The sequence below is a fragment of the Fistularia commersonii genome, chromosome 5 (assembly GCF_037954325.1).
Source record: "Fistularia commersonii isolate RoL2024-O1a breed Wild chromosome 5, RoL_Fcom_v1.0, whole genome shotgun sequence".
In the NCBI taxonomy this organism is placed as follows: Eukaryota; Metazoa; Chordata; class Actinopteri; order Syngnathiformes; family Fistulariidae; genus Fistularia; species Fistularia commersonii.
In genome coordinates this window covers 4,279,435-4,301,477 of record NC_141288.1, presented here as the reverse complement: position 1 = coordinate 4,301,477, position 22,043 = coordinate 4,279,435, and the positions used below count along the sequence as shown (strand labels likewise).

Below are 22,043 nucleotides of genomic sequence, written 5' to 3'. Positions count from 1 at the left end.
GAATAATATTTCCTTTTCTGAGCTTTTACTTAGACGAACACACAGGAAGTTGGACTTGCCTAATGCGCAAAAAATATAAAATAAAAACAAAAATAAGTTAATGGAAAGATGTCTGCATCTTAGCTATTAGCTTTAAGCTATTAGCTGTTAGCGTGGGAGGCGTCTGGTTTGTGTTCCTGTGTGTTTTTTCTTGAGAGGAGGGTCTCGCTTCCGCAGCAACACACACACACATGCACACACAGGTACATGCACACACGCATATCCATCCATAGGGTCGTGCACGCGCCTAACGTGAACGCACTTTTATTTCTGTTAATGGACAATCTGGTCTTGACGTCTGCACTCCCACCTAATGGAGGGGGACAAATTAATCCTCCTCCCCCCGCTAATGTCTGCAAATGGATCAGGACTGCTCCTGCCACCTCCGTGCACATGCAAACGTGCACGCAAAGCATCAGCTCGGGGCTGATACGCGGCTTTACCGGCCGTCGATGACGGATATCATGCAGCTCCCGGGATTTAAAAAAAAAAAAAAAAAAAAAAAAAACGGGTAGCAGATCCTGCGGTGGGGCCTCGCAAAGTTAGCGGAGAATTTAAGAAAAAGGAAAAAAAAGGGTTTTCGAGTCGATCTTCGGGGGGGAAAAGGAAATGGCTCGGGAGATTTTTGTGTTTTTTTTTAGTGACGGGGTTGGACCACCTGCTGGTTGGGGATGGGGTCACTTCCTGCTCAGTTTCGTGTCACTTCCTGTGCGTCTTCATGTCGCTTGTTGAAGCTTCACCAAATGTTTCGTTGTAGAATTTTAGCTGTTTTTTTGTTTTTGCTCATACACTTAAAGTTAGTTAAAATTAACTTTCTGTTAATTAATAAAATGTATTAGAATTGTAATACATTTTTTTTATTTTAATTTGTTTTTGGAATTATTTTAAAATTTCTTTTTCACATTTAAAAAAAATAAATTTACATCTGCTGGCATTTAGAAATTTTCAGTTGTTTTTTTTTTTTTTTGCCTATATTTATTTCCTTTTAAAAATATTTTTATCATGAACTTTGACGATTTAGATTTCCTTTTGCTATTATGGTTTTATGCTACTTCCTGCTACAATAATTATTTCTGGGTCATAATTTTAATGTCCACTGAGGTCCATCTTTCTTTTCCTTTTTCTTGGAAGGAAGGATTTAATTATTTTTATTTTATGTATTAATCTTATTTTAAAAGGGAATTTCTTAGTTTTAAAATTTTTTTCCAACATTTTTTTAACATTTTTTGTATCATTTTTTAATCAATGTTCCCCTTTTTAATCTAAAAACTAAAACATCAAAAAAAAATTTTGTCAATTTTGTAGGATTTCCCCCCAAAATAAAAAAATAGGTTGGGATAAATAATAATTATATATATATATTTTTTGGACCCCATCTATTTCCTTTCCTAAAAACAAAATATTCTTTGTCGAATCGACATTCATTAGCCTTTTTTTCTTCTACTAACTTTTACAGTTAGAACTTCCGGGTCATAACTTATAAGATTATTTTGAAATATATAAAATTGCCCCCCTCCCACCCACTCCCTCACTGCTGGAAAATAACACACCAGCATCAGCGGGGCTTCCTGCTTCACATCCAACAGGGAAATTACCCAAATAAGTGGGCCGTCACGGAGACACCCCCCCCCGAACCCTCCACCCTCGCTTCCACCCCCCCCCCAACTCCGGAGACGAGACACCGGTAAACACGTTGTCGAACGCCGGCGTTAATGAATCGCGCAGCGACTGCTTCCTCCGCCGCCTGTGATTCTCGCCAGCACGCCGCCGTCTCGTGTCTTGAAAATATTGGGGGGGGCTGGGGGGAGCTGGGCGATATAAACAAATAAAGCAAAGAGCTGCAGCGACACTCAGAGGAGCATAGGTGGGGGGGCGGTGTGGTCTTTGACCTTTGACCCCCCCTCACCCCTTCCTCTACAACCGTACCGGTTCCGCTTTCCTAACGCTCTGCATTTAGGTGCTTTCATTTTTCGGTCAAGTTGTTGCAGCCACTTCCTGGAAGTCCGCTCCACTTCCTGGTCTGATTTATTGATCTTATCCTGGCCTCCTGCTACATGCGTGTGTGTGTGCATGTGTGTCAGACTCGTGCACGCTCCCGGACCTCGAGGAGACCTCGTGCTCGCTCTCGTACCAGGAGGAGGAGTTTGAATGTCCTCCGTTTCTCCCGTCTTTAACATCCCGTGATTCGCCACGCCCCCCCCCGCCATCGCCGCCGCCGCCGCGAAACGACCTCCCGTGAAGGTTGGGCTTCCGTTCTGAGCTTAGATGAACCAATCGTGCGGCAGCAGTGGCGGCGGCGGCGGCGGTGGTGGCGGAGCTTTGTTCCGAGCGTCCGTCCTTGGCTTTGGAGAGAGAGAAGAAGAGTAGGAGGAGGAAGGGTCTTATCTCTATGTATGTATGTGTGTTAATGTGTGTGTGTGTGTGTGTGTGTGTGTGTGTGGCATCCTTTCATTCCCAGATTGTCTTGGTGACCTTCCTGCCCCCCCCCCCCGAACCCCTCCTTAGTTCACCCCCCCGCCCCTCGGCCCCCCGCCGCCGCTTGTTTACTGTCCCATAATGACATTGTCAACGGCAACAATGCGCGGCGCTTATCGCAAGGTGTCGGCCGCCACAATGGATGAATGGCGGCGTAATGGGAAGGCGAATTTGTCCCGTTGTCATCTGGAAGTCTTCGGAGCTCCCTCCTTCCCCCCCCCCCCATCCTCCCATCCTCCCATCCCCTCCTCCGTGGCTGCGCGTGCCGCTTCCAGATAAGATTAATTCTTCATATTGCAGCCTCTGATTGCAGAATCTTGTATCTAATGCAATTTTTATCCCGCCTTCCTCCAGCACCTACAACCGACCGCCGCCGCTGCAACCCCCCCCCCCCCCCCTTCCACTTTTCTCTCAAACTGCACAGTCAGGCTATTTTTGTCTCTTTCTCCGGGAGGGGTGAGGACCTCTAATTCATTCATCTTCAGCAATTTTTTGCTTTCTTGGCATTTTCTGCTTACTTTTTTACCTTTTTTTTTTCTATTTTTTTTTCCTTTTTCTAATTTTGAGGATTATGTTCATTTTTTGTGTTACTCCCTGACTTATACTTTTTTAATGACATTCCATTACATTATTATGTTTCTTATTTTGATTTTTTTTTCCAATTGATCAAAACTAAAATCTAAAACAAATTATAATTGTTTGTCAATTTTGAAATTTTTTTTCAGACAATTCTCTTATTTTTCTGGGAAAAGGTTTTCAAAAAATAACAAAATTGTCTGAATTACCAAATGATTAAATAAATGAATAAACTTCTAAAAGTCTGAAATGACCTAAAAACTAGAATACTGAAATTCTTCAATTTTTTAAATCTTTTTTTTTTCCATACCTATTTTGTCCATTTCTGTTTTTTGTTTTTTTTTTTGCTCATGTCTTTTCTTGTTTCCATGGAAACGCCCCTCCTGGTCAGTGTTTTTCAGGGAATAAACTGGATTTTCTTTGAAACATAGCGAGAATCTTTAGGTCAATTTTTCCTTTTTTTTTTTTTTTTTGCCAAGTCTTTCACAGATTCGGCGGTCGAATAGAATTATTATTAGCATTATTAGTACGAATGCTTGATGCGGTAGCATTAGCCGCATTAGAACTTGGTGCTGATGTTCAGTCCAATCACTTTGTGACAAATCCCCAGGTGAACCCTCTCTTACCTGAGCGATACATGGGTGTGTGTGTGTGTGTGTGTGGATATGCGTGTGCGCGCGCATGTGAAAAGACCGGATTAATCCGTCACGATGGCGGATTCGGGTAAAATTTTACACCTCGGCCCCTCTTCCTCCTCTTTTTATTTCCCCCCCTCTATTCTCTTTCAAACTGTGGACTCAACCATTTTTTTTTTAATACGGGGGCCGGGTTAAATAATTTATCTGTGTTTTGGCTTTTTGTCTTCTGAACTCAGGCTGGGGGAGGGAGTGGAAAAGAAGGCTTTCCAAAAAAAAAAAAAAAAAATCTTGAATGGGATAAAATGTGAGCGGCATGACGAAGGCGATGAAGGGAAAAAAAAAAAAAAAAAAAGGGTAGTGGTGGTGGGGTTGACTGGTGGACGGTGGAGGGGGGGAGGGGGGCGCAGACTTCAGTAATCCCTCTTTTATGAATGTGAAGCCAAGCTCAGCAGAATGCGGCTCCGCAGACATAACAGCTCGCTGTCTCTTACATGCACATTTACTTCACTGGCATGGCCGCTTCCATCCCCCCCTCACCTTCACCCCCGCTGACCACCGCCGCCTTCCCCCCCTAAACCCCCCCCCGCCTACACCAGTTGCCCACTTGCCGGAGCGGCAAAGCCAGTAGTCCATTAAAGTGGCGCAGGGGGCGGGGGGACGGGCGTCCGACCCGCCGGTCAGACGCCCGGCACGCCCGGCGGGCAATAAATAAATAAGCGAGGAAAATGTAAACAGCATCCCTGCGTCCTCGCCGCGCTCGAGCGTTCCCATGACAACCGCCTTACATCACTCGTGCCCCCTCCCCGTGTGCCAATGCGCACTGACCTTTCGCTGTCAGAGCGTGTTAGGGAGCAAGAGGGGTTCGAGGGGGGGGGCAACAAACACAAATAGGTCATTGTGTCGTAAACAGTTTATAAACAGAGCGAGGCGGCGGTCCTGCTTTGGCCCCCGGAGTTAATCGGGAGAGTGTGTGCGTGCGTGTGTGTGTGTGTATTTTTTGTGTGCGAGCGTCGACAGTCGTCCGCGTTGGATGATGTCATCCATCACCTAGGCAACGCGCAAATCTTGTGATGAGACGACCGACGGCGGGTTCTAACGGGTAACGCATGATGCAGCGCGAGATGCTACGTGTGCTACATGCATGTAGCACACGTAGCATGTAGCCACGGTGAAACACCTACTGCTAGATGTGGTGTAACACATGTAACATGTGTCGCAAAGTACTTTGTAGCACGCGATGCTACCCGTGGTGTTACATGCAATGTAGCCCGTGCCGCTAAACATGACGTAACACTAGATGTAACATGTGGTGCTGCATAAATGTAACGCATGATGCGTCTCATGGCGCTTCACATGACGTAACACGTGCTGCACATTTTGTGCCGTGAGGTGTAACGTGATGTAGCATGTGGTGCTTCGTGTGATATGACACATAGAATTCTTTATATAATATAACACATGGTTTTACCACATGTATAACATGTGTGTAACATGATGTTATATGTGATACTTTATACCATGTAACATGTGATGTAGCGTGTGGTGCTACATGTGATATGATGCATAACATCAGGCGTGATGTAATGTATGATGTAGCAAATAATGAAGCACAAAATGTACAACGCACGTGGTGCACATGATGCAACATGTGACTTTGCATGTGGCGCTAATCTCGGACATGACGTTGATGATGTAACACTCGGTGCTACACACACATAACACAATATGTAACACGTGACGTACACATGGCGCTATATGTGATGTAACACATGATTCTTAACGTGATGTAATACATAACTTAGCATGTGGCGCTATGTAACACATTAAATCAGACATGACGATGATGTAACACTTGATGCTACACATGACGTAACACAAGATGTAACACAAGATGCTACACATGACGTAGCACATGGTTTTACATCATGTAAAACATGATGTAACACGTGACGTAGCATGTGGTTCATTGCAATGACGCGTGACATCAGACCTGACATTGATGATGTAACACTTGGTGCTACATCTGATGTAAGACAAGATCCAACATGGAACGTAACATGTAATGCTACATGTAATTTGACATATGAAGCAAAATATGATGTAACACAGGATGTAACACGTGGCGCTACATGCTACTCGTACTCGCTTTGTAACACATGACGTACCAAATAAGATGTAGAACGTGATGCTACACATGACGTAGCACATGGTAACACAGGGGACTACACGTAATTCTTAACATGATGTAACCAAAGTGTGATATGACACATAACGTCAGACAGATGATGCAACACGGGACGTAACATGCGGCGCTACACGCTACTCGCACTCGCAAGATGTATCACATGATGCAGCATCTGGCGCTGCACTTGGTTGGAAAACATGCGATGACACACAATCATGAAATGTAACGCAGCGCAACACGCCTTACAACACGTATCACACTGTAGGACACATCTTGTTTCTGTAACGCTTATTTTTTCCACTGATTTCGGCTCATTTTTTGGCGTCGGGACGTTTCAGGTGCACCCTGTCGTAATAAAATTTCAACTAATTTCATTTTCCTGCGACACCTTCCATTGAGGTTGGCGTGACAGGCGGCGTCCAATCAAACCACTTAGAGACGCTTGAACGGGCGAAATAGAGGAACTGGCAGCCGAAAAGCGAAACATCGACACGCCTCGGCCGCGGCGGTCGATCGGAAAGAGACGTTTGTCTGTTTTTGTTAGTTTTTGCGAAGTTTCTCCCGAAACGTGACGCGTTTTTTTCCAGTGAAGGCGTCGCTGCAACGGGAAGAATCTCTTTATCGGGAACCGACCGGTTTTAGTTTGTATACACGCTAGGATACCGCGCACACGTGCATGCACGCAACCCAGTCGGGTCTTTGTTTTTGTGTTTTTGTGTTTGTTTATCTATTTTATGGCAAACAACAGAGGCAGGAAATAGCGGGTAATTAAGTTGGGAAGTTGGTAAAAGTGCCGGCTGCATTTTAATGGCCGCCCGGTCGAGTCTCACCGTCTCCCCTCCCCCTCCCCGTCGTTGTTGTCATTTTTTTTTTTTTTTTTTTTTTTTTTGCCCCCCTCCTCCTTTATTTTTTATTTTTTCCTCCGGCGGAATACGCAGGTGTTTTTTTTTTTTTTTTTTTTTTTTTTTTTTTGTAAAGACAGATGATTTTGCCCTCGTCTGCCAAACATTTTAATGAAGCTCACGTACGATCCATAATTGTACCCCCCCCCCACCTGCCACACACACACACACCTATACACACACAAACACACACACACAATATGCACTAATGAAGCTGTTCCCCCTCTCTCTCACTCTTTTTTTTTCCTTTTTTTTGTTCCTGGCTCAGCGAAACATGCATAAATCATAATAAACAGAGAGATGAATTTTTAATCAGCACCCCCCCCCCCCCCCCACACTCTCTACATATCTCTCTCCCCAACACCTCCCTGCCCCCCCTTTCCTCTCCCACCTGCCGGGCTCTGTCGGTGTGTTGCGTATATTGATCCGTTGTCCTCTGAGAAGGGGAAGGGGGGGAGAACTAAAGGTGTGTGGGGGGGAAAGGGGGGCGGGCAATTACGACGAAGCCAAATGAATTTCTTAATACTTTTTAAATACCTTTTTTTTTTACCTCATCGGATATTAAGAATGATTTGGAAATAGAAATAATAATAATCAATTATATTATTGGTGGGGTATTCAGTTTTAACATAGGCATCATCTTTTTATTATTTTTTTATTTAGGTATGCAGATTTATTTATTAACCTCAGGAAAACAACAACGCTACAACTATAATATTATGAATAATAATAATAATAATTATTGCATCATCCCCAATTTTTTTAATGCATCATTTTTTTGTCTTAGAGTTTTAGAAATGTTTAGTAATAACAATAAAAATAATGGTAATCAAAATTAAATACAATTTTTTTTACATAGACATGGAGATTATTTATTATCAACAGTTACAACAGCAACACTTAGAATGATGATAATACTACTAATAAGAATTATTTGCAGTATTATTATCAAACATATGCATCATTTTTTTGCTTAGATATTCAGATTTGTTTAATAGTAATAATGATAATTATAAAAAATACGAGTAATTCTTTTTACACAGATATGCAGATATATTCATTAACAACAGTAACAACAACACTAATAATAATGATAATTTTAGTCATAACAAGTATAATTAATATATATAATCAAATATATCTGTTTTTCTTTTTTTTTGCTTTGCTATTCCGATTTAAAAAAAATAAATAATAGCAATAACAACAATAGTAATAATGCATATCATTTATACTATGGGATGTTAAACTGTGACTGAACAGTTTGTATTTCTTCTCATACATATATACATATCAGATATAAAAAGTTTTCATTCATTGTTTTAATGTATTTACCGGAGTTGAGCTGAGGTGTCTGTGTAAATAAACAGAATCTCTCACAGTCTGACCATCTGTTCCTTTATTTTATTTTATTTATTTATTTTCATTTGTGTTTTTTATTTATTTTTTACCAGAGTGTTACAGGGGGGAAATGAGGATGTTTTGTCATTTTTTATTCATTATATTTACATCATTGGGAAATTCATGAGTACGGTGAGTATTAAAAAAAAAAAATACGCAGGCGCAAGCCCACACACAAACACACACACACACACACAAAAGATTTTATTTATTTACTGATTCTTTTTACTTATTCATTTGTTTATTTTCGTCTACATGTAAAAATTAATTCTTGGCTTCACCTGCTAAAATAAAATAAAAAAAACATAATAAAACAAAAATAAAATAAGAATAAATAAATAAATTAAAATTAAAATTCAATTGAAGGCCATTCAATTCCAAGCAACATAATTAAATATTGTATTTTTTTTATCATAGGTTTTTTTTTTTTAGATAATTTATAGAATCAGCCGTGTGTGTGTGTATGTGTGTGTTTAACTTCTGTGTCATTCGGTTTTCTGTCATTCAGGGGGCGGGTGAAGTGGGCAAGGGGCCTCATGGGGGGTTGGGAGGTGCAGGGGGAGTCACTGACGTAGACTGTTTGTCCCGTGTTTTACGGCGTGTTAAATATGTTTATCCTTCTAATCTGGGGGAACGTGTCCCCAGGGGGATGGTGTGTGTGTGTGTGTGTGTGTGTGTGTGTGCGTGTGTGTGTGTGTGTGTCGGGGGTGGGCGATAAAGTTGATGATGTCTTTGCATGTCGGCGCCTATAAAACCTCTTGTTGGCTGCACTTGATGGCTCCATGGACCAGTGGGGGGGGGCTTTTTATTTTGAAATGATCCAGCTTTTGTTGAAATTAAATCATTTTTAAAATATTTACATCCTGGAAATGAGATCTAATATATAAAGGAAGTTTAAAATGTGGAGAAATTAAATTTTTAAAAATAATTTGGCATCAAGGGGGGTTTTATATATTAACTGTTCACTCAAGAGTCAACATTGAAAAGGAAATGACAAGCTTTCAAAATAGAAGTCAGATTTGCAAAAAAAAAAAAAAATTTGGGAAAATTGACCCAAAAAAGCACCTTCACAAGCTAAACAACTGGAATTATTCATAGTGGATTTATTCATCCACTATGTGGAAATGATGAAAGTGGAGATGATGAAAATTCAAACTATTATTCTTAATTTTATTTAAAAAGAAAAAAAAACATGAAATATAAAAAAAAATATTTACCCGTTAATTTACCCAAAACAGAAAATTGTGATTTTCTCCAAAATTGATGGGGTTGGGCAATTGGTTCCAAGTCTGGTTCTATGTTGGGATTTAGGTCAGGTCCTATGTTTAGTTTTAAGTCTGGTGCTAAGTCTGGTTCTTTGTTAAGTTTTAAATCTTGTTCTAAGTCTAGTTATAAGTTTATTTTTAAGTCTGGTGCTAAGTCTGGTTCATAGTTTAGTTTTAAGTCTGGTTCTATGTTTGGCTTTTGGTCAGGTTCTATGTTCAGTTTTAAGTCTGGTTCTAAGTCTGTCTTTCTGTTTAGTTTTAAGTCTGAATCTAAGTCTGGTTCCATGTTTAGTTTTAAGTCTGAATGTAAGTCTGTTTTTTTGTTTAGTTTTAAATCTGGTGCTAAGTCTGGTTCTTTGTTTAGTTTTAAGTCTGGTTCTATGTTGGGCTTTAGCTGTGCACCTACATCAGGTTCTAAGTCAGGTTCTAAGTCCAGTTTCTCGGATTCTAAATCTGCTTCTACGTTGGGCTCTGAGTCTGGTTTTATGTCGGGTTCTAAGTTGAATTTTAAGTCTGGTTCTATGTTGGGTTCCCTAGTCTTGATGTAATTCAAGATCTAAGTTCGGATATAAGTCTGGTCTAAGTTGGGCTCCAAGTTGGTTTCTAAGTCTGGATCTGAGTTGGGTTCTAGATCTGGTTCTGGGTCTGCTTCTCAGTTGGGCTCAGAGTCTGGTTCCTAGTCTTGATGTAATTCAGTATCTAGGTTTGGTTCTCTGTCAGGCTCTAAGTCTGGTTCTAAGTTGTGTTCTAATTCTTGGTCCTAGTTTTGATATAAGTCAGGTTCTTTGTTCGGTTTTCCATCAGGTGGTAAGTCAGGCTCAGTCTGGTTCCAAATCTGGTTCTAAGTTTGGTTCCTGTCTGGATGTAAGTCAGGATCTAAGTCGGGCTCTAAATCTGGTTCTAAACCTGGCTTCAAGTTGCATTCTATGTCAGGATCTAAATCTGGTTCTAAGTCAGGCTCTAAGTTTGGTTCCTAGTCTTGATGTAATTCAGGATCCATGGTCGGTTCTCTGTAGGGTCAAAGTCGGGTCCTAAATCTGGTTCTAAACCAGGTTCTAAATTGCATTCTAAGTCAGGATCCAAATCTGGTTCTAAGTCGCCTGAACACAACAACATGAGCCGAGCTGTCAGACGGGATTTCCTGCTCAGAGTTCGACGAGGCCACTGCACAAAATAAGGATTAAAAACAGCAGGTGATCGGATCAATCCATCAATCCATCAATCCACCCATCAGTCAATCAATCAATCAATCAATGGATTGACCAATCAAATTACCATCAAAGTACCAGTACAGATAATAGGATGGACTTCTTTTTGTTGTCTTTCTTTTCCCTCACTTTTTTCAGTGTGCACTTACCGACATGTCATGTTCAAGCGCTAGGTGCGCATGCACATACGCGTGCACGCACACACTCACACACACACACACACACAAACACCATTTTTCTGACCCAGTTGTTTTGGCTGAGCTGAGTTCGTTTCGCACCAGGTCAGGCGCGGCTGTACCTTCCTCCTGAGTGAGTGAGTGAGTGTGTGTGTGTGTGTGTGTGTGTGTGTGTGTGTGTGTGTGTGAGTGTTTGACTTGGCTGTCTTGGCTCTTACCTGAAATATGAATATAGAGATAAATAAAAAAACAAAAAAAAATGAGTACAAATGTGTAGATACTGGCCTATAGTGATTATATTATATTATATTATATTATATTATATATTATTGTATATGATTTAGTATGAAAGTATATAAAAGAAAAAATATATTTCAGTCAAAATCAAGTTTTATGGATGACATGAAATTTTATTTTATTATTTTATCTTTTTTTTGTGGATTTTTTCATACTTTTCACTGGGATTTTTTTTTTATTCTATCTAGTGGGATTCATTTTTTCATCAATGAATCATTTTTGAAGAAAAATGTTTGATTTCATTTTCATGAGGTTTAGCCGCAAAAAAAATGTTTTTTTTTTTTAGTTTTTAGGGAATTTTGTAGATATTTTGGGGGGGTTTGAGGGAGTATTGATGATTTTTGGCATTTTTCTGTATTTTGGGCAAAAAAATGTTTTGTGAATATTTTAAGTTAAATTGTTGCAGTTTAATAAAAATGCACTCATAGTTTGGTCAGAATAATTTCTTATTTTAATTCCATTTATTTCCAAGGAATTTTGGTTTATTTTCCAATTTTTTCCCCAATGTTTTTTCCTGCTAATTTCACAGATCAAAGTTATTGATTGAAAAATGACTTTGGCAGGAAGCCTTATGGAGGTGTCATAAAAAATGTGTGTGTGTGTGTGTGTGTGTGTGTGTGTTTGTGTGTGTGTGCGCGCGTGTGTGCCGCATGTCTTGTTTGTATTCAAATCATTTATTGACGTAATGATCAATAACAGTCCGGAATTTCAAATTGATATTTTTAGTTTGTCACCCAGGCGATGAATTGATTTATTGATATCATTAGTGTCGATTAGTTATTGATATTTCTTTTAGGGTCATTTTTTTCCCTGTTATTCATCGATTCTTACATATATCGCCTTTCATTTTTTGTGAAATTGATCAGCTTTGTTCGCCTCTTCCATTCCAGTGATCGGGTAGCATATTGATCGCCTTTGTTGAATATTCCAATCACTTTTTGGATCATTGATCGGTGATTTCAAAGAGGTTTCACGGGCGGTCGGGGCTCAGGCAGAAGAAGGGGGTTTTTGAAGCGAGAGGGCGCAGATGTCAAAGAGTCGATGTGTGTGCATATGTGTGTGTGTGTGTATGTGTGTGTGTGTGTGTGTGTGAGAGAGTCAGAGGTGGGGGTCCTTGCAGTTGCATGTGAGATGCGTGAACGTGTGCGTGAAATGAATAGAAAGTGAAAGTGCATCTACTTGCGGCCGGATGTGTGAACACACACACTCACACACACACACACACACACACACACACACACACATATATATATATATATATTTATACACCACCCTTTTGTGTGTTCGTGTACTTCTCAGCGCTGTCCTAGCTGCTATGTGTGTGTGTGTGTGTGTGTGCGCGCATGTGTGTGTGTGTGTACGTGTGTGTGTGTGTGTGTGTGTGGGGGGGGGGGGGCGTTGTTATCAGGATGACACCCTCCTGCCCCCCCCACCCCCGCTGCTCCAGAGGATCAGTGGAGCTGCACCACTTTCAAATGAAAATAAATGAGAGGCAGTGACCGGCTAGTGCCTCGGTCCCACTTTAATGAGGAACCGGAGCAGAGGAGGGGCGGGAGGGTTGTGGGGGGGCAGAAAGGGGGGGGGTAGAAATTGGAAAGTGTGTGTGTGTGTCGGGGGGGGGGGGGGGGGGTAGAGTTGGGGGGGAGGGGGGCGTTACGAAGGAGGAGGAGGGTGATGAATGGCGGGCTTTTTCTTCGGCGGCCAATTACAGCTCCGACGCTCCGCAGGTGTTTGGACGGAGAGTATCCCTCCGCCCGCCATTTGCATCCAGTGTGTGTGTGTGTGTGTGTGTGTGTGTGTGTGTGTGTGTGTGTGTGTGTGTGTACCCCGGGACTACTTCTACTCCTCTGCTGTGTCGCTCAGCCAACTTTCAACAATTAGTTCATGGAAGAAACCCCTGAATCATGTGACAAAACACACCCTGGGGGGGCGGAGGGGGCAACACAACACACATGCACACACACACACACACACACATACACACACACACACTCTATCTTGCTGAATAAGCAGGAATATGTCTGCCTGTGGGTTTAAATCGGTTTTACACTCGAACACCAGCATGAACCGGGTCTAATGTTGGATCAATCAGGAACCTAATAATGAAATAATATAAACAAAAACAATAATAATTTTAGAAAAAGCCTGAAACCATTTATTATGTATTCAACTATTTATTTATTAATTTTATTAATATATTATATTCATATTTTCGCATGACCCAGCAGGTCACCTGCTGCCTGTAGCCACTGACAGCTGTCAATCAAACCCAGACAAGGACACGCCCACTCCTGACGCACTTCGGTCGCCACTTTTTGCTTTTCCTACAAAAATTTCTACACAAAAACCGCCGGGTATGCGTCACTTGACGGGAAGGGTGGAGGGGGGGGGTGAGGAAGACCCTGGGCAGCAGCAGCAGGCACTCCATCCAGTGTAGCAGAAACCAACAGATGTAGCAGCGTAGCCCTGAGACATGTGTGTGGGTGTGTGTGTGTGCCATGCCAGGACTACCGGTGCAGACATTAGTGAGCGTGGGATCAGCAAGCAGGTGAGGTGTTTTTTTTTTCCGTTGGACTGAATCAGAAAGCCCCAGAATGTGTGTGTGTGTGTGTGTGTGTGTGCATTTTATATAATGTTATCCACATATTCATTTTGCTCATAACCTCATTTATTCTCCTTATTTGGATGCGCTCCTCAGGCCCCAATATACTGTGATTTTATTTAATTATATTTAAATAAGAATTGATTTTATATATTACATTTAATGAGATGATAAGTAAATAATTAATCATACTTATTTTCAGTCCATAGGGTTTTGACTTGTACATTTAAAGGGGAATTGCAGTCGAGATCTTGTCTAGACGTTGTTAGCATTGTTGCTAACATGCTAAGGAAATTCCTGATTGTCTTGCGTCCTGGACTATCCTATGGGGATCTTGGGCTCAGATTTCTTTTTTTTCTTGGGGGGGGGGGTGGTTGACTCCTTCGATATTTGATTCCTTCAGTCGTTTCCTCGATCCGGACGCGGCAGCCGTCCAGCTCCGCTCGGCAGGTCTGACCTGAATCACGGCAAGGAGCCGACCGCCGACCTGTTCGCAGCGGTTCTGGATCAGCCGTTTGCAGCGAATCGAGAAAGGGAGGGTGTTTGGGTGTGTGTGTGTGGGGGGGTCAAGTGGTGCGGCGGTGTGTTTGCGCGCTGACGTGTCCGATCGTGTAAAAAAACAGGTCAGCGAGCATTTCCAGGGCTGCTGCCTCGCAGGTGGAGCCGGAGTCTCCATCGCATCCAACGTTATTTTGATGCTAAATATTTGTAGTTTATCAGGTGACTTTTTTTTGTAGTTTCTTCTTGAGTTTTTTTTATTCCTCTCTCAGCAGAATTAGATCCCTCTAATTATTGTAAGAACCCTGTAGTTATGATTCAAAGAACATTTGCATTTTTTGTGTTTTTTTATGCTAATTTTTTGTAGTTTTTTTGGGGTGACTTTTTTGTAGTTCCTTTTAGAGTTTTTTTTCTCTCAGAAGATAGAAGCTGATACCCCTTTCATTTTTGTCATTTTTGGATCTCAGTGTTATTTTCCAGTGTTTTTTCTGTGTTATCATTTTAACATTTGTTTGAATATAAATTGTGTTTCTATTTTGTTGCTAATCATTTGTAATTCATCGGGTGACTGTATCACCGGACTTTCTTCTGGAGGTTTATTTTTTTTCCTCTTTTGGAGGACAATAGATTAGACCTCTCTAACTTTTGTGTTTGGATCCCACCATTTCTTTTCGAAGAATATCTGATTTTTTTGTGTTTTTATTTTGATGCTAATATTTTGTAGCTTTTGGGTGACTTTTTTGGTGTTCCTTCTGGAGGACAGAAGCTGAAACATCTTTAAATTTTATCCATTTTGGATCTCAGTATTCGTATTTGAAAAACACTGCCATTTTTGTATTTTTATTTTGATGCAAATTATTGTACTTTATTTTGTGATTTTTTGTAGTTTATTCTGTAGTTTTTTTTTCAGCAGGCAGGGACTCAGATTTCTTCAATTTTTATTGTTCCGTTTTGATTTTAAGAACACCTTCTCTCGTCATTTGATGCAAATTATTTGTAGTTCTTTTGGCAAATTTTTTGTAGTTCCTACTGGAGGATTATTTTTATTTTTTCTCTCTGCCCCCCCCCCCCCCCCTTCACCCAACAGATCTGAACGCCTCCATCCTCCTTTTCATTTCCATGGAGACCATTCATGTGAGATGCTCACGCGCAGCGTACACAAACATCAAACCGGCGGCGGTTAGCATGGCGTCCGGGCACGGGCAGCCAACCGTGGTTGATCTGGGTTGTTTGTGTTTTTGTTTGGTCCTCGTCGGGGCTCTTCGCATGTCCACTCGGGCTCAAACGCAGCTGCTTGCTCGTGTGAATTATTCACGCCGTCGTCGTTAAATATTCACGTGTGAATATACCCACAATCCCCGGTTGCCCGAGCAGAGGAAGTCCGTCAGGCTCGTTCCTCCCTCGCCAAAGACAAAAATAACCAACTAACCTTTGTTTCTTTTAACCTGAGTCCCGAGGGTTTCAGCTTCAGGAGCAGGAGACTGTATTGATTTCTGACTATTTATGTAGAACTGATCTGTGATTATTGATTTTTATTTTTTTTGGGGGGGGGGGGCAGATGAACAGATATCTCGTTTCTGAAGATCACCATAAGAAAAAAAAATAGTAAAAAAAAAAAATAATAATAAATATATATATATATATATATATATATATATATATATATATATATATATATATATAAATGTTAAATAATCATTTAAATAAATAAATGTTAAATTATGGTCCTAAAGTACTTGCCCCCTCACTGAAACTACTTTCCACACCCTCTACCCTATGTCTGATGGACAACGTGCTAACGTGCTAACGTGCTTCTCTGTCACTGTATTTTTTTTTATCGTCCCAGTGAGTTCAGTCCAAACATGAGAACCCTCCTTCTTCACTCTCACTTTAGCACGCGGCCCAAATTCAAGCTAACAGTTTTGGCTTGTCCTGATCTAGGATTGTTTGGTAATACAAGCTGAATTAGCGTGTCTGCACAGCGACAGCCCCAATGGCGTTCACGGATGTTCGGTTTGTCAGTAAGGGCGATCTGTCGGAGCTTCCACACTGTTTCATGGTGTAGTCATGGTAACCAGCAGAGGGCGTCTGAGGATTTGACTGGTTCGACAAATCAATGGAAATCCCTTTGTGCTTCATTTTCTTTGCTTTAAACGCCGACATCTTATTTATTCTCAGGGTCGGTCCACTTTTATTTTTTTTTGTCTCATCGGTCCGTTTTTCTGTGGTCGATTGTCCATACGCACAATGGCCATCCCGCCTCTGCCCCAAGGTCCGCGGACAAAATGCTGCTCCTCAGCTCCCCGGTTCCCGGGAATGAGCCAAGGTTAGGAGGTCAACCTGACTGGCGTTCGGTCAGCGGCGCTCGCAAAATAAACGCCAGTCAAGGTCAGAGGCGCCAGAAGGACGCCGACTCCTGCAGAAAGACGTCCTCAACCTGTAGAGCAGTGACATCTCTCACGACAACAACAACAACATCAGTATGAATAATGATAATGATATAATAATGGTGATGAAGGCACAAATAATACTAGTAAAATAATATCATATAATACAAAGACAACAACAACAATAATAATATAAAAAAAATCTAATCATCATATTGATAAAAATCCATTTATCCTAATATTGATAATAATGCTAATAATGATAATAATAATCCCATAATGTTGCTATGGTATTAGAAATATTGATAATAAATGTAATAAGAATAGTGATATTGTAATAATAATATTGTGATTGTAATAATGATGATAATTACGATTAAAATAACAGTGTTAATTACATAATGACAGCATAATAATTCTAATAAATATTATTATTATTATCATGATAATAAACTTGTGTTTATTCAAAAAAAGCGCAAAACATTGTCATACCAATGGTGAACAGTGAAACAAATTAAAAAACACAAATAATTAAAAAGGAAATTAATTTCTCCGTCAGGTGACGGAAGCCAGCAGCGTGAATGCGGATTCATTGATCGCCGATGAGTTATCAAGATTATCCGTGATCTGTATTCATCGATTTCCCCCCCCACCTTTTGTTCCTCACGGAGGAGCGCATTATTTTGAAAAATCCAGCAGCGAGGGGCGACGCGCACCTTCACATTTCATGCGGAGTTAAACAGCAGCGGCGCCACCGGCATATTAAGGAGGTCACGTGACGCTCGGTCTCACACGGCGACGCTGAAAATTGAATATGGTAATGTTTTTATTAACGAGCACGACGCATTTCCCCGGTTTGCCGAACAGGAAGGAAGCGGGAAACAGTCGCCAGATTCGAAGCAAATGAGACGATTAGCGCTCACCTGATCGTTCGCCGGTCCGACACACACACACACACACACTCACACACTCGCACACTAACGCACACATAGCGTCGTTAGCCACGCACAGTCGAATGTTCATCCTTTTTATTCTGCTTGACACTCAAATGAGCTCTTTAAAGGCTCATTTTGCCTAAAAACACACCGTGGCGATGCAGATTTCGAACAATATTTCTGTTTCCACGGCAACCGGGCCAACTGTCTTCACCCGGAGCGGGAAAGGAAGTGCTAGCCTGAAGTACCCTGGAATTTTTTCCTTATTTTGTCGCTTTCTTTGACTTTGACGGGACAGGAAACGCAGTTTTCTCTACTGAATCGTGTTTAAACGCGTCTTTCATCGTGAAAGGGAACGGGTTTATCCAGCTTTCTGATTGGACGCCTCAAAGAGGTGAATTGGACTCAGAGCGCCCCTAGTGGTCAGGGCCGGTACTGCACGCAATCACAAAATCCTTTCTTTTTCTGTAAACAACCAGCGGCGTTTGAGACATCCCATCCACACACACATCCTCTCCCCCTGAGGTGCACGTGTCAAATAACCCCACCCACAGACACACACACATTGACCTCGACTCCTACAAGTAAACATGTGAGCTTCCCCCGTCCCCCCCGGTGCCCACACCACCTCCACCGCCGTGGGCCACATCCCACCCAGGAGCCGCCCCACACCCAACCCCACCGCTCCCAGCCCCTTCCACAGTGCATCTGCATACCGAGCACTTTTTCTTTTTCCCACTGACCCAGATACTCCTGCCCCCCCAGCCCACCCCCCCGAAGGGCCGCCGCGCCTCTCCCACTCTGAGAGGGGGCTCATTATTTTACTGGAGAACCCCCACACAAACCCACAACAACCCAGCCCAGAACTATGGCGGGGGGGGTCCCCTCCACCGGGAGGGGAAAATTCAGCACCCACACAATTAAGGCGGCGTAAACAAAACAAAAAGGAAGAAAAAGAGCAGAGTCAGCACGTTCCAAGGCCCGGGCTCATTATTAGCAGGACGGTTGTTCACGTTTAATTACACATCTGGAAATATGTCGTCATATTTTTTTTGTCACGCATCGCCATGTCAGGAGGGTTTTGATTGGACACGTGGAATTCCGAGGATTGACGCGTAACGTGATCGTTCGGGGGGGGGGGGGGGGGGGGGCGGAGTTTGGCGGCGTCACTGGGGAACTTTTTTATTTTAAATGTCGTTTTCAAACCCACGATCAAATTTGTCCGGATGTTGATAAAATGAAAAAAAAAGTAATTAATAAATCAAAAAATAACCTTTAGATCGCTGGGGAAAAAAAAACAATGGAAAATTAACAAAAATAATTTGAAAAATAAATAAAATCCAAAACATTCAAATCACCAATATAAATAAATAAGTAAATAAATAAAACAAGCCAAACCTTTGCAGTGAAAAAAGGAAGAATCTATGTAGGCTTTAAACAAAAACAGAAATAACTTGGAAATTAAGTTGGTTTTTTTTATGTATTTGCTAAATAGTTTGAATTGCAAACTTTTTGGAAGTAAAATCTTGATATTTAATATAAAAAATATACTGTTTTTTTTTAATAATTTACCATTTTTTTCTAAAAAGTTTCAGAAATGTGATGAATAACTAACCAAAACACTAATAAAAAATTGACACTGTTAAAACTTAACACTGTGCGGAAATCAATAAATAGATTCAAAAATAAATGCAAAAAAATTCCATTCAGGTAAGTGCCTAACATACCTGAAACATTTCCAAAAAATCATATCAATAAAACAATAAATTTGAATTTAAAGGACAACGTGATAAAAGTTAAAAAAAAGACATTCTTTCAAAAATAGGTCAGTAAATATATACATAAATTGGTTAAAAAAATCACTTAAAATCGAAATGAAAATGAATGACATTTCAACAAAAAAAAAAATGATAATAACAAACACATAAATCAACGCCCTGGGACAATCAAGATTAGATACATTGCTAAAATAAATCTAAAAAAAAAAAATACTCTTATTGTCACCATTATTATTGTTAGTATTCCTATTATTATTTTCGTTCAAGTCCAGTTGTCAAGACAAGATTTCAACAAGACTTCACCATAACCTGGAAGACTGAAAACCTCCACAAACATCATCATCATTATTATTATTATTATTATTATTATATGAAAACGCTGAATGGAGCGTCAATGTGATTGACATCCGGACGAAGGCGCGCCCGTCCGCCGGTCACGTGACCATCGCGAGCGACCGACGTCTAGCGGAACCGGAAAAGAAGGAGAGAGGGAGGAAGAAGAGAGGGAGGGAGGAAGAAGAGAGGGAGGGAGAGGAGAAGGAGGAGGAAGAGGAGAAGGAGGAGGAAGAGGAGCGACGACGGCTCCAGATCAGCTGCGGCGTTCCGCGCCACGCCTCCGCTCCGCCCCCCCTCCTCCTCCTCCTCCTCCTCCTCCGGTCATTCAGCCGGCAGCCTCTCTCTCTCTCTCTCTCTCTCTCTCTCTCTCTCTCTCTCTCTCTCCTCCTCTCCGTCTCTCCTCTTTCTCTCTCTCTCACTCCGTCAGTCGCGTTCTCGCGGAGCGGATTGTGTTTCTCTCCCTCTCTCTTTTCCTCCGAACCGGAAGCCGACGGGATTTTAAAAAAAAAAACAAAACAAAAACAAACAAACAACTAAAAAAAAAAAAGAAGAAGAGGAGGAGGAGAGGAAAAAAAAGGAGGAGAAGAATGTGACAGAGCGCGCGCGCGGCGGAGGATCCACTGCCTTGAGGGAGGCCGGGCTCGTGCACCTGTCCCCCCTCCGTCTCGCGCGTGCGGCGCTCCTCTCTTTAACACACACACACACACACACACACACGAGAACACGCACGCACGCAGTCGCGAGGCAGCATGACTTCATCCTACAATCTGGATTTTCTCCCCGACATGATGGTGGAGAGCAGACTGCTGGTTCCCGGAGAGAGAATGTGAGTTTATCTTCTTCTTCTTCTCCTCCTTCTCTTCTTCTTCTTCTTTTTCTTCTTCTTTTTCTTTTTCTTCCTCTTCTCTTCTTCTTTTCCTCGCCGCGAGCCGCGTATCGCCGCGCGAGCTAGGGGAGGGAGGGAGGGGGGGGGGGTTCGGAATCGGTGTGTGCGTGCACGCGCGCGCACCCCCGTCCCATCTTATTGTTTGTTTGTTTGTTTGTTTGTTTGTTTGTTGTCCCGACTCGTTTCCGGTGGCTGCGCGCACACACACACACACACACACACACACACACACACACACATGTTTGTGCGTGTTTCTTTATTTATTTTTTTTCATGAACCGAGAAGTTGCCGCCCCTCCGCGCGCGTCCGCTTTTTTTTCCATCTCAGTTGTTTTATTTTGATTTTTATTTTTTTATTTTTATTTTTTTTATTTATGTTTAGCGGGACCGTGAGAAGATCTTCCCCACGCGCGTGGACGCATCGGTAGGAGAAAAAAAAATAACGGGAAGAGCCAACCGTGTGTGTGTGTGTGAGTGTGTGTGTGTATGTGTGTGTGTGTGTGTGTGCGCGTGGGCACCGGAAGCCACTCGGATGTTTCCCGCGAGCGGAACGCACGCGGCGCCGAAAGCGGTTCCGTCGCCCGGGCGGAAGCGGAAATGGACCGGAGACACGGGACCGGAAGCGGGACGCCTCGTGCGCCTCGATGGGAGTGACGGTAATCCGGTTAGTGGTCCGGACAAAGAGGGGCCTCATCCGGGGCACCGGGAGGAGGAGCGGCTGCACTCTTTCATTCATCCATCCCTCTCTCTCTCTCTCTCTCTCCATTCCTCCACTCCCTCTCTCTCTCTCCATTTTCTCTCTCGCTCTTTGTCTCCCCCTCTTTCCATTCTCTCTCTTTCTCTCTCCCCTTCTCCTTTTTTTCTTTCTCTATCATCTCTCCATTTTCTCTCCCTTCCTCTCTCTCTATCCATCTATCCTTCTCTCCCCTCTCTCTTTTTGTCTTCCACTCTCTCCATTCTCTCTCACTCCCCCTCCATTTTTTCTTTCCCTCTCTATCTTCTCTATCGTTTCTCTCTCCATTTTCTCTCCCTTCCTCTCTCTCTATCCATCTATCCTTCCGTCCCCCCTCTCACCATTTCTTCTCCGTCTTTCTCCTACTTCCTTCTTCTCCTCCATCTCTCCCTCCATCTGCACTTCCTCATCCTTTTCTCCCTCCCTCTTTTTCTGTCCCACTTCTGTCCCTTCACCTCAAATCGCTGATGGATCTCTTTCTCTCTCTCTTCCTTTTTCCCTCTTCCTCTGTTTTCGGTTGTTGTGACGTAACGATGATGCTAATGCTGGTGTGTGTGTGTGTGTGTGTGTGTGTGTGTGTATTACTGCGCGTGTTTTATTTATGAACACTCTTATTTTGAAGGCAGGAGGTTTGAAACAAATAACCGTGAAAAATAAAAGTTAAACTCAAGAGATTTTTGAAAAGTCGGAAGAAGTTTTTTTCACAATATTTGGGAAAAAAAATATATAT

The 22,043-nt window shown here is 42.1% G+C and overlaps 1 protein-coding gene across 16 annotated transcripts in view; it reads left to right on the top strand.

Moving 5' to 3' along the window:
- The window catches only part of celf2 (cugbp, Elav-like family member 2), a 193,208-nt gene that overhangs the window by 53,174 nt on the left and 117,991 nt on the right, over positions 1–22,043 (top strand). For 2 of the 16 annotated variants that reach the window (XM_086146563.1, XM_086146549.1), the window contains exon 1: positions 20,301–20,521. The exons of the other annotated variants lie outside the window; for them this stretch is intronic. In XM_086146563.1, coding sequence (XP_086002689.1) covers positions 20,445–20,521 — 77 coding nt within the window. In that variant the 5' untranslated portion in view covers positions 20,301–20,444. Of the gene's footprint in view, positions 1–20,300; positions 20,522–22,043 lie in introns of those variants that run through there. 16 annotated transcript variants of the gene reach the window in all.